Genomic DNA, 13,507 nt, shown 5'->3' with positions numbered 1-13,507 from the left:
CATCAAAACAACCTTGAGTTTGAATACCACAACAACCTTATCTTAAAACAAGGCAAATGTATCTACGCAAACAATATATACTTGTATGTAAACAAACCTAAACAAATAATATAAGCTATAGCTAAACAAACTATTAACTAGTACTAAGTAAACATACTAGTTAGTATAAATATAAGGAAGAAACATGTAATAAGTTAGTCTGAAGCGTATTAATAACGATTACACATTTCGGTGCTGATCAAAAATATATTCTTTTGACACATTTTTACTTCTGGTAAAAATTAACTAGCGCACAAGTTTTCAAGGCTGTAGCTCCGAAAGTATTACTCGGATCAACTTGAAAATTTAGGACAATATTCTAGATATGTTGTAGAATTTAATAAAACAATAAAAAAATCAATTTTTTGAAACCCGTAAACCCATTAAAGCTGATTGAGCCACGCGAATAGTCAGCATGTGGCCGGGTTTGAAGCTATTGTGGGCCAAGGTTTTGGTTATGTCTACGGTAGGAATGTGTAAAAAAATCGATTTTTTACCGCGCAACTGAACGCCGCCTTAAGCTATCGAAACTTCGTCACATATTAACTACAAGGACCGATATTACAGCTAAAAAACGACTTATCATTCATTACATTACATAACATTAAATTCCGCGTTACACATTTATCATAAGCCGACCGTATGAGTATGCTAGTGCAAAACACTTATGAAATGGAATATTACGCGTCTTATCGATATATTTATCTTAATATTAGTGATTTTATCGATTTTTCTTTATCTTGTTACAAATAGGTATTACTGAGTTTTCAATACATTTTTTAAAAACATTAAATATTTACAGTTTAATTATTTTTAAATATTAAATGAATAATATACTTTATTTCAAGTCCAACAGCTTCCCTCGTAATCTTACATTGTTAGCCAAATGGCCATATTTTTAGTTTTTTATTGCCAAATACTTGCATAGACAAATATTTTTGCGAATCCCCTCTACTCCATAGATATTTAATTTCGCATTGCTGCTGTGTCATGACGGCTGAGCGTGCTGATTGGTGATTACATAAAAAGTTGTATATAGTATTTTACGCATGAATAACGGCAAAGAGTCGATAAATGAAAGGAATTGATATATTGAATATTTGTGATTTTTTCCTATGCGCCATATAATATTGGGCAGTTGGACAAATGAAAATATTGACGCTTTTAACACATTCTTTATCTCTAGCCTAACATACTACAACTACAACTTTATGTATATGTATGAGTGCACATGTATACTACGCATAGTTTTTCTTAAATATGAATTTTAATTGAACAATTCACCGTTAGCTGACAATTCAATAAAATGCAATTGTTTTCTCTTTCTCTTTGCATGCAATCTTCTCGGCATTGTGTACGCATTGCAGCCGGGTCAGCGTCCACGACCCCATGAGGATGGTGGCTTCAGCAGAGGCAGAACAAAGGTGAGTACGCCGGCATTTTGCCGATTGTATAAGCATCAGCCTTAAGCTTGAATTTCGTTTAATTATGAAAAATACAGTTATGTGTAGAATATCTTATCAAACATGAGTAATTACATGAATAATTACATGTGTCAGGGATAGGCAGCACTTTTTTCCAAATATATGTGGACGTGTGTGTGTGCGAAATTCTTTTCTATAAATATGCTGCTATCATCTGCATATGTATTGGCCCACTCACCAATGCCACCAATCATTGTCTAGCCTGCCTGACAGTTCATCAAATGAAATTTGAGCTTTCGGCTGTTCGCTTTTTCTTCCAGCAAATTAATTATATTCTTGTCGTTTGCATTTGTTGTGTCTTACATGTCAGCTAAGCCTCGAAGTTTGGGGCTTTGTATGGCCTCGCTTTGTGTGACAGCTAATCTGCAGGGTAGGGCATTAAATTAAGAAGCACATACGCAAACGCACACACATACATACATACACGTGTGTAATTTCATTAATCTGAGACGTGCATGCGTATGTCTATATGTATTTATGTTCGCTATGTCATGGCATATTTTTTTCTATTCTCTCACTTTTATCCACCAGCCTTTAATGTGTATGAGAATGTAACTGTATATGTATATATATGTGTGTGTTTTGCGAACAAAGCTGCCGCTTAATCATGCTGAGTACTTCAATTTTTCTGCTAGCATTGCTACATCAGCTCTTTCATTTTCTCCTCACCTGTCAGTTAATGGCAACTCAGATGTCTTGTTAGGTGCCATCAAAAATTAATATATATATGTAGATATGCAAGCTTATTGAAGTACTCAAACATACTCGCATATTTCATTTGCATTTGTGTGCGTATTTAACACTTTATTTGAGCTTTCACGGCATGGCCATTAGTACTGATAAGCATTCGCTCTAACGCCTCTCCAATTTGAATGATAAAGAGATATGCTTATGTAGCAGTTAATATAAATATATAATCTGTATATATGTATATGCGTGTGATACCGTCCGCTTTCACCCTTCGCTTACATAATTCGTGCCATTTTTACCGTTAGCAAATTACACGTATTAAATAACATCATAAAACTCTAGTGTTAATCCAGCGTCATCACTTCGTATCATGTTAAGCTGCTTAATACTTGGATTTTTACGACAATGTGCTCCTAAATAGCTAATACTTTTTCATTTTCGAGTTATTAATTTATTAAATTAATTGCATATGAAGCGGAGTGCTAAGCATTATAGTTCATATTCGATTATTTTACTCTCTTTTTGTGGGTTTCACGTTTGTAAATGTTGCTAGCAACATGTTTAGGTTCGAAGTGTTGGAGAATTTGTATCTATAATAAGACAACGTCGCATTATTTGGTTAACCCTTTCATGCCCGATATTGCCTATAAGCAAGAATGGTGTTTTTCAAAACGGTTTCCAATATCAAAGCAAGATTTTTGAAGAGATCTAGTTTTAATTTGTAGAGAACATTCTTAACGTCATTCGCTATCGCGCTTTGGAGGCTTTTATCATTTTTTTTGAAATTTTCTTTTTTTTCCACGAAAAACTGTCGAAAAAAGAGCCAAATTCGATACCTTTTGTTCAAACCGCTGCCATTTTGTCAAATTTCAAAAAAAAAAAAAACAATAAAAGGTTCCATAGCGCGATAGCGACTTTCCTACAGAAGGTCCAAAATTGTTTCGGACCAAAATACTGGCCCCAACTGAGCACTTCGTACAGGACCTTTTTTTTACATGTCATTTCAACAATTTAATTTGGGTGTTATACACCCAATAAATAAACATAAAACAAATCAGTTTGTATTCGAGGTGAATGTATTTATTTATAAAAAACTCGGACCGATTAGTTAATTCCAACATTAAAAAAATCGCGAAAATCGATGATTTTTCGGAGGCTCATACTGAGACGATCCCTTAATGACAAACGTTCTGTGCAAGTCTTTGTCAATCCTCCAAGTGACATGCAAAAATGTCTCAAATCATGCTTCAACAATCTTTTAAATGCAGAGTTGAAAATCCCCTTTGGCACCGGTTACATAGATCGCTTGTGGGATCTGCTGTCTCTAAACGTTGCTATATCACAGCGGTCATAAATTAATGATACCCGAAGGCTTAATATTACTAATTGACTATATTTTTGCATCAATTATATTTAGCTCTTGACGTGCTATACATAGCATAACCTCACGAGCTTTTTGCAAACATTAATTGGTTTCAATTCGTAACGTGGAAGATAAAACATCTGCCGTGCTGTGCACCAGACCGCAATGCGACTCCACACTGAACTGAATTTTCAATTTTACCTACCTCTAGGTTTAATAACAATAATCACGAATCTCGCCAAAAAGCCAAACCCAATGAGCATATTTGAGTGAACTCCAAGGGCTTACCGCTCCCCGGGGTAGCAAATTTAAGACTCTGGTAAATCCATGTAACTTTCACTACTGCCAGTTGAGCACCCATCAAACTCAATGACAGTTCATGTATGTATGTCGATTGAACTTCAAATGTCTTTTCATTAAAAAGAATCTCGTTCAAAGTGTATAATATCAGTTCAAACTGAATATTATAGCTCTTTTTCTGAAAGGACTATGTTGATATTTCGATGCAAGCCAAATAACAGACATGGTGCATATTGGATTTAAGTCGTCTCTTGCGATACTTACCGTGGAAAAATTCTACCCTTTGCCCGCTGGATAACCTTTGGCACAATACCAAGTTAGTTCAGCGGCTACACTTTAATAAAATTTCGAGGGCTGGTGTGGAAAATAATTTATATTCTGTCTAGAGATTTGATCAAGATTTCATATCAAAAACATTTTTTTTAACAATTTTGTGAGTGCTTAAGTATTATTTGAACATTAGTCAAGAGAAAAATGTCCCATATTTCCAAATCGCTTTTAGGTTAGGTAAGATTAGCATGGTAGGCCAAAAATGATCAGTTTGGTCTTTTGTGGTACCAGATGCAGTTCAGTTGCTAAGTCCAAGAGGAGTAGTCACAGTTTGAGATGCCTCAGTTCGACGCGAATTTTAACAGACTCTGCGGCCTTATTACCGATACCTCCTCTAGTGTATCATAGCTCTTCTAGTGTGGAGATGCTTACAGCGTAGTCTTGTCAATGCCGAACAAGAGATGCTCCATTGTTTTTCTGATGTTCTTCCCTAGTGCTTTTAAATAAAAGTGAAAACGGAAGACAGGTGACTGAAAAAGTGAATATTGCTTATGCATCCGATAGTGTAACATCATCATTCCGAATTTCCGTTTCCGTACCGGTAATTTTTATGACAAAAATACACTCTGGAAGGCAAATTATCGAAAACTGCGAAAAATATTAGAAATTGTCGCTGATCCAAACAAAATCGATCCACTTGTGAAGCGAATGGTTATTGGTCATAATGTTGTAGTTTTACTGTCAACAATTAGACCGTCTGAACCATATTCCCAGAAGGAACTATTGATATTGATTCTCCAGAAGTTCCGAAAGCTTAGCTGAAATATTCTTAGGCATCCACCTTATAGTCCGGACCTATCACCAAGTAATTTCTGCTGTCTATGGCGATTGATTTTGCTGTTGAAAAAATCGCTTCAAAAGAATCTTGTGAAAAACGACTGTGGCAGGTTTTTGCAGTTCTTTGTGAATCGCAATATGGAATTACTTTCAAAATGGCGGCAGGTCATCGAGCACAGCGTTGCATATTTCTCCTAAATGTACTCATTTAAATCAAGTCAAGTGAAACGTATAATCTTACTTATAAATAATCTCTCTTTTAAATAACACATTATAAAAAAATCATTCCCATATGCCCGTAAACACATTTTTGATAAGCCCCTCTCTTTACTAAATATTAAGTAGTTCATCAAAAGCCAGCGTGTTGTCCATTATGAAGTGGCGTTGCAAAGTTTAACTAACTAAATAACTTCCCCATAAAACTCATGCCACAGAGCGGGGTCCGTACTGTGAAGCAAATAAGCACTTACTTAGCCACACATACATATACATATATGGGTGCATAAGCATGCCTACACATGCAGGCAGCATCAACAACTTTTATAAATTAGTTTAAAGTAATCACTCGAGTGTAAAAAGGAAGGTAAAAATATTGTTGAATAACTGAAAATAAAGCCAAGAAGACAACTTACTTATAAACTTCAACCTGAAAGCGCCTTTATGTATATTTGTATATACACGTGGCCAACTGTCTCTACTTCTACATACAAACGCGTGCTCTCGTATAGTGTATATGTATGTAGGTGAAATTATGAAATTATAACACACTTAATTATACAAGTGCAAACTGCACATAAAATCGTAAACAAGCTTCATTTTAAAGCAACTTCAACGCACATACACTTGCACAAACACGCACACGTATCCGTAAGTAACAAAAACAAAATGTATATATGCCTTTCATACATGAGTGAGCGCATAACACAGACGCACACGCTGAAGACTCGATAAAAGCTCAGACAAAAGGAAAATAAAATGAAAGAAATTCTTGATGAGACTCTATAAATACACGCACACACGCACTCTATTATGCATAACGGTGCATAAACATAGATATAACATACATAATATATAAGCTGACACCACATTCGCATATAAATATTAATGTTTATGCGCACACACGCACCCATACATACACCGATGCATATGTAAGTGACACAGTTAACTTGCGTATGTTGAAGCGCCTTGAGGCCGGCTAAGATTGTTGCTGGCCGAGCGTGGAGCCAAAGTCATGAAGATGGAGTTTCTATGCTTTTATCTTCTTGATTATCCAAGTCCACGGTGCAACTGGCGACTTGACAAATACAGACTGACACACTTGATACAATGAATGTCATATACATACTTATGTACATAAGTGAACACATATGCAATTCTATATACATATATCTAAATATATTCAACTATTTAATGGTGTATGTATATGCGTATATGCGCATGCCCACCTTATTTGCTAGCTCCCGAATACTTGAAATTGAAGAATTGATGGCCACTACTGAGGTAATGTTACACACACACACACACATGCATATAAATAGCTATCAGCAGCCAGGCATAATCGCAAGGAAGCTAAGATTGTCTACACAACAGCAATAACAACAACGGCAGCAACAACAACAACGTGATAAGTGGCCAAAGCACTATTGTTGGCATACACAAGAGGCTACAGCTTGAGATGTCTCAAATGGCTGCAACAGCCGCAGCCACTGTGTGTTGAGTGTTTGCGGCTAGCATCTTGTTGTTGTTGGAATGAGCGGTTGAAGTTTAGCATTGTCGTTGTTGTGTGTATATATGTGTGTATATACCTATATGTATATACAGATATAATATATGTATGCATATAATTTTCTCATAAATTTTTGCTTACCGACGGGCAGCTATATCGAAACTGAAGACATAGGGAAAGATTGTCTTGGATTTTAGTTATAGTAAAAATCCAGAGCAGCTACTTAAACTATAATAAATATACAAAATAGACAAGGCGAGAGAGAAATTACTATTGTTTCTAAATATAGCTAGTTTACTTCTTGATTTCTGGGCCTATCAGAGCGACCTTAAGCACAGCGGGGTTTTTAAGTGTTTAATATATTTAAAGAACCAAAAATCGGTACAAGTCATTGTAAGCGTAATTTCCCATTATTACTTTGGTTAGTTTTATACAAATGCATTTTAATCTAACAGCTTTGTACAAATGTTTAGTAAAGTTTTAAGGCCACTTTACTGATGTAGACATTTTTATGGAGCGATTGCGGTAACTATTGAAGTAGTTTGAGTTATGGGTCGGAATAATAGATTTTAGTAACTTCTCACTCCTAACACAAGCAAAAAAAATAAAAATAAAATAAATAACTGTAAAAATGAGAGGGACTTAAAGTAGTCGGTAAACAAGTGTAAAATATATTTTAGGTTATTTTTGCCCCTAACCTCCCTTAGTGCACACAGTAAATGCAATATGAATAAAGTAAACAAGCTCGGGGAATTCACTCAGGGAGTGGCAAAACTTTGTATTGAAATATTTTGCGAAAGAACTAAACTTAGTTTTATTGCCATATTTTAGTTCCTTTGAGCTAAAATTATGTTTAATATATCTTCAAATGAGTGATATGCGTAACATATTAACTCGACCGAAGAAGCTAAATTTAATATATTGAGTTAATGTGGAAATCGTTAATCATATGATCGAAATTCTTTATACTAGGGATGTGAGACTTAGACCAAGGTATAGAACAATTCTAATTCAGAACTAAACCAGATAATTTTTAAGAAAACTTGTCCATTTAGTTTCAATAAAATATTACATTTTGACTAACTACAATGATTTAAGGTCAGGTGGAAAGACGGAAATCATTATATGAGGAATATTGGGGTCAAAGAAAGTGACGAACTGATTGCGCTAATTTGGAGATTTCTCAGGTATACAACTCACACACTGACCGATTTATTCTTCACAAGGTCTGTTAGAAAAACGAAAAAAAAGTTTACGATTTTATCTGTTTTTGTCAATACTATATAATATAACATACCTCACATGCAATCATCAAGGATATGGAGTAAGGTCAGTCGGATTTCGAAAATCTTAATATTATTTTTTGGGCACAGTATAAACTAGATCAAATTTCGGCCAAATTTTTGTACAAAGACAAACTATTAGGAGTAAAATACTTTCTCACTTTTTCATAGAGATAACTCACACGTTGAACCGATATATGCATAATAAAGTCTAACACTGGTGTTTTATAAAAATTGTTGCGTTAGGTAAATTGAAGCTAAGGAAAGTATTGACACGATTCAACCCAGTTTTTACACAGGAAAAAATTTTTGAAGTTATATTAATTTCTTCGAAGATGAAAATGATTAAATTTGTGTTATATTGGAAGTAGGCATGGTTTCAATCCGATTTTGGCCATCTTCGCACTGTGACAAAAGAATCTGAGAAGATTGTTTTACGAGAAAACTCGATTCTCGAGTAGAATCGGAATCGAGTTTACCATTCCTACTGGCAGCCATCGCGTACACTTATAATAACCTCCGCACAGTAACCACCACAAACAAAATGATTTTTTTTCCATGATTTAAAGGAAAATAGGAAGCCAGTCACCTCTAAATATTAATATTAGGAGCTCATCTTTTGAGTGACTTTTTTTCACATTTTCGAAAGTTTTTTGCCTGTTTTTCAGTTGAAAAAAATAGGTTGCCTCAGAATGACACTCCCTAATATATATATATATATATATTACGTCTATCTCGTTTAGTTTTAAGTTATACCTACGTTAGGTGAACCGAAGTATTACACTCTTTAACAACAAGTTGCAATAGTATAAAAAATAAATAGGACATAGTATTAAGTACATACCTTGCAGAGTCTCCGCCTTTCCATTTGTGTATCACATATACTCTGGTCTTCTTCAAACTAAAATTTATGCGTAAATAAAAAAAACGTAGAAATTATTACTTTTAATATTAGTTTGCACTTTAGAATATAACTTTATGATATAAAACCCTAGTTACCAAATTCGTTATAACAAGTTGATTCATTTCCGGTGGGGTTTTGGGTTATATGTTTCTCGGTACTAGTCACTAGTCGTAAGAAAATGCTTGGCCCAATATTCTTGGTGAGACTCTGATGTAACCTTCTCTTCTATGAGGTCTGGCTCGCTTGTGGAATCAGTTTACATCCTTGCTGTTAAAATCATGTAGGTAATATGCCACTCAGCTAATTCCGGCAATCATTTATTTTATTATTGTTTTGCAATAAAGAGAAGATGTAATAATCAGAACTGATTACTGCCTTATTTTCATTAACCACCCACATCCATATATTCATATGTATTTATTAAGTGACCACTGGAAGACAAGTGTCGCATACCTGCCATTTAAAATTTTCAAACTGTCCAAAAGCTAATGAGATATTTGACCGCCCATATTCAAGCACATATAAATATTATTGACTTTTATACATACGCACGCGTTCTATATGGGTGTATGGTTGGTAGCCATTGAATATGTGTCGAGCGTAGAGAAGAGCCTCGAACAACCCGCACCAATAATGCTCAATAAGTTGTAAGATTTGCCACTAAAATTTACAGTAGCTAACTTATTTTGTCAGTTATGCATACATACATACATACATGCATATGTAAACACGTCCATGCATACCCACCTACATGCACACAGCTACTTTCATCTAACAAATATTTAGCAAGCCATGCAACGGGATATGTGCGGAATGCTGATCTGGACAGGTATGCCCATTTATCTAACTGTAATGCCGGCAAACCGCCACCAAACAAGCAAGCATTCTAATAAACAGCAACAACAACAATGACATTGTAGTAGTGGTTGGGGAGTTGGAACAAGCTGAGGCTGGACACTTGCAACACGCTTCACAGTCGAAGCTTATCATCAGCAAAGCTGCTTGTTGTTGTTGTTGTTGGCGCCGCCTGTTGGTTACTTGCCGTGCGGATTGAAATTTCATAACAAATTATGTTACTGAGTAATTATGTTTTAAAATGTTTTGGCAGTTCATTAATTTACTGTCGGAGCGAAGTGCAACAGCTTCGGTGGCACTTGCCGGTCGTGCGTAGTGGCGCCACAATGACTCAGGGGTTCAGGAGGTTAATATAAATATTTATAGTATGTTTACTAAATTCATATACTTGTGCCCATATTTACATATGTATGTAGCTGTGTAGAACACACAAGTTCGCTTCAGCAAGTTGGTCAACTTGGCTTGTCGGCTCTTCGCTTCGTTTGGGTCCGGTTCATGCAAAGGCGGCCAGCATAATATTCAGCCTCTTGAAAATTGCCATAATCATTTACGAAGTACAAGTTATGCTATGCATTTTAAAGTGTTGTTGTTGCTGCTACGGCAGGTGAAGTAGTTGTAGGGCGAAGACAAATAAATTTTTCATTACTATTACGATGAATGGAGACTCACTCTTGAATTGGAATTTATGCATTCTTCATTTCGTTTAATTTATTTGGAGTTTCCTAGGTTTATATTGTCTTTGGGTTCCTTTCTTTTCTTTTCTATCTTTTTCGCTTCATATTTTTATGAAGCGGCAAATCTCAGTGAAAAATCAACAATAAAATTTATTAGTGAATGAAAACATTTTGGACGGCCTAAATTAATGTGTTTGTGATAAGAAATTCAACCCTGCATAAAGCACTATTTGGACGAAATTTCGCATTAAAAATTTATCAGGAAAGTAATTTTATTAGATTTTTATACGCCATTTAAGCTGTAAAGCGCAAGTGGCAACATAATACGACGAATTATCTCAATTTTTCACTTTTTATTTAAGAAGCGAACTTAAAAGTAACCCGAAATGTAACTCTGTAAAAATCAAACGAAAATAATTTTTGCACGTTTTGTTATTATATTTGAAGCAGTGTCTTATCCTTTCATTGGTTTTAACATTTTCATACTGGAAAAAGTATATTAAGCTGGCCACGAAGCTTGCAACACGCAGCAGAAAATATCGGAGATCCCGTAAAATATATAAAGTTTGTCGAATTGATCCCTTAGTTTTTGATATATAAATCTAAACTTTTTCTTCATTAGTTTCTCTTCAAGGAGCTGATTATTTCTTCCTTCTTAAGTTAACTTTTTGAAGGTTTGAACAAACACGACTGAAATGAACTGGAAAGCAATTTATGGTGGCTGCAAGCCATTGGCGAGTTAAGTTTTCAGATTTACTTATACCCATAAATATTTGCTATAAGAAATTTCCCTAGTAAGTTGCTTAGAAAATTGAGAAAACTATCTTCTAACCAAATAATTTGTTTCTTTCGGACTTCAGTTCCATTATTATTCAGAATGAAAGCATTTCTGGAAAAATCTCTTTTAAATTTGCAAATTTGTTTATTATTGGGGGGGATTTTTAATATTTTGATTAATAAACCATTGCTTCAATATTCCGAACATGCATTAGAAAGTAGCATGACTCGATAAATGTTGTTGCTAAATATAACAAAAGTTCGCAGAATCTTTGGCTGTCAACCAAGCAACGATTTCAAAACGTTTTAAAGCAGCCGGATAACTTTAAAAGCAAGGAAATTGCATGTCATATGGATTGCAGCCAATTTACGTTGAAAAACAATTTATCACTTCTGATATGCTTGAACGTTGTAAATATAAGTCGATTTTGCATCGTATTGTGAGTGATGCTCAAAAATATATCCATTGCGACAACGCTGAAGGTAAAAAATCATATGTAAACCTGACCAACCAACAACCAACGACAAAGGCGAATATCCATGACACCAAAGTAATGTTCTTTATTTGGTGAGATCAGAGGGACGGATAGTATGATGAGCTTCTTAAACCAGGTGAAAATTAATGAGAAACACTACCGACAAAAACTCCTCAAATTGAAGCGAATGATTGTTAAAGAACGTCCAAAATTTGCGAGCAGATACTGTGTAATAATTTCCGATCATGAAACGCTCGGCTTCATGCTGTCGCTAAAAAATTATTTGAATAACAACTGTTGGGAAGTTTTACAGGAATATGGTTCATAGTTCTTTTGGCATGAAATCCACAAATTCTCAGAAAATTGGAAAAAATGTTATAGCTTCAGATGGACCAGACTTTGAAGAATAATAATGCATATTCGTGAACATATGTAGCTGTAGAGCCAATATATTAATAACTTTAAATCTCTCGCTCTCCCTTCCCTAAAATTAATACAGAATCTTATTTGTGTGACAAATCAATTCAATATGAAATTTATTTGCCTATTTATAACGGCAACATATTACAATCTCCTACCAATTTATGTCTCAAAAATGTATGCTTTGTGACTGTTGTTGTCGTAGAGCAAACTATGATATTTTGTTTACAATGTTATTGGGCAATATTTCATGGTTTGTTTACCAAAAGCGCAGAAAATAGTTTCACAGAAAGATATTTGTATATGTAAATATTTGTAGATATACATACATATGTATATGTTTGTGAATGTGTATGTATGCGTCTGCATACAAGCAAATATTTTTCGCAACATTTCCGGTCATTACACCGCCTTCATCACCATATTCATCCCCATCTCCACGCTATTTCAACTATTGCCGCAGTGATTAAAGGCCGTCAAGCTGCCGAGGCATACATGGCGTATGAGCAACCAGAAAACGGCTGTTCGCCTACTTACTTTCTCAACGCTTACCAGCCTTGCGAGCATGCAGCAAGCAATAAAAAGTGTGTACATTGCTGATGGCTGTCGTCATAATCACAATCGAGCAAATAAAAAATATGCGATAAAAAATAAATTTACACAACAAACACAAATCCACCTACGAATTGAAAAAGAGATCACATGAAAAACCAAACAACAATAAAAATGAAACATAAAAATATGTTGAGAAGAAAGGCTCCTTGCGCACAATACAATTCCAGGTCATGAGCATAAATAATAAATAATAATATAGTTTATTGTTTTTTTTTTCTCAACTGCTCTTTTATGTTTTGTCGTGTTTTGTAATGAAAATCCCGACTTGGCGGTTATAACTAGAAATTTGTGTGGGTGATATTTTAGAATTTATCAAGTAGTAAACAAGCGTAGCACACCGAAAGGAGTGGGGGCGTGTGATGTGTTTTATAGCCATTGTTGATGGTCTAGTTGGTACACAATAATAAAATGTTGAAATAATCGTGTTAAAAGAGTTTTATGATGGAAAATACATAAGAAGGCGAGGGAAATGGTGTGACAAAACACAAAAACTATAAAATAATTTCTATATTCGAAAGAAAAAAGTGTTTTTAATGATAAATTATATTATAAAATTCTCCTGCTGATAGATAGCACTAAACTGAAGATTTTTCTAAAAGGCCTAATATGTATACATGAAAAGTATTAGGAGTTCGAAGAACTGATTAATCCAACACTCTCTCATATATTATGTTTTATTATTCTAAAAAATCATTCTTTAAAAATAAAATTATTTGATTTGGATTTCTTATAATCTCATTGTGCTAGGTAAAATTTCTGGATTTCTGTGGTGCATTTCTGCCAAGTTAAATTTG

The 13,507-nt window shown here is 34.6% G+C and overlaps 1 protein-coding gene across 18 annotated transcripts in view; it reads left to right on the top strand.

Moving 5' to 3' along the window:
- LOC126760566 (disintegrin and metalloproteinase domain-containing protein 9) overlaps positions 1 to 13,507 on the top strand; it is a 578,909-nt gene that overhangs the window by 321,467 nt on the left and 243,935 nt on the right. For all 18 annotated transcript variants that reach the window (XR_007667220.1, XM_050476295.1, XM_050476293.1 and 15 more), the window contains exon 5: positions 1,407 to 1,463. Coding sequence is in view for 17 of the 18 variants with exons in the window: in XM_050476295.1 (XP_050332252.1) it covers positions 1,407 to 1,463 (57 nt within the window). In the remaining variant the exon portion in view is untranslated. The remainder of the gene's footprint in view (positions 1 to 1,406; positions 1,464 to 13,507) is intronic.

This window comes from Bactrocera neohumeralis, chromosome 5, assembly GCF_024586455.1.
Source record: "Bactrocera neohumeralis isolate Rockhampton chromosome 5, APGP_CSIRO_Bneo_wtdbg2-racon-allhic-juicebox.fasta_v2, whole genome shotgun sequence".
Lineage (NCBI taxonomy): Eukaryota > Metazoa > Arthropoda > Insecta > Diptera > Tephritidae > Bactrocera > Bactrocera neohumeralis.
The sequence above is the reverse complement of the archived record's forward strand: the minus strand, read 5'-3'. Positions and strand labels throughout refer to the sequence as shown.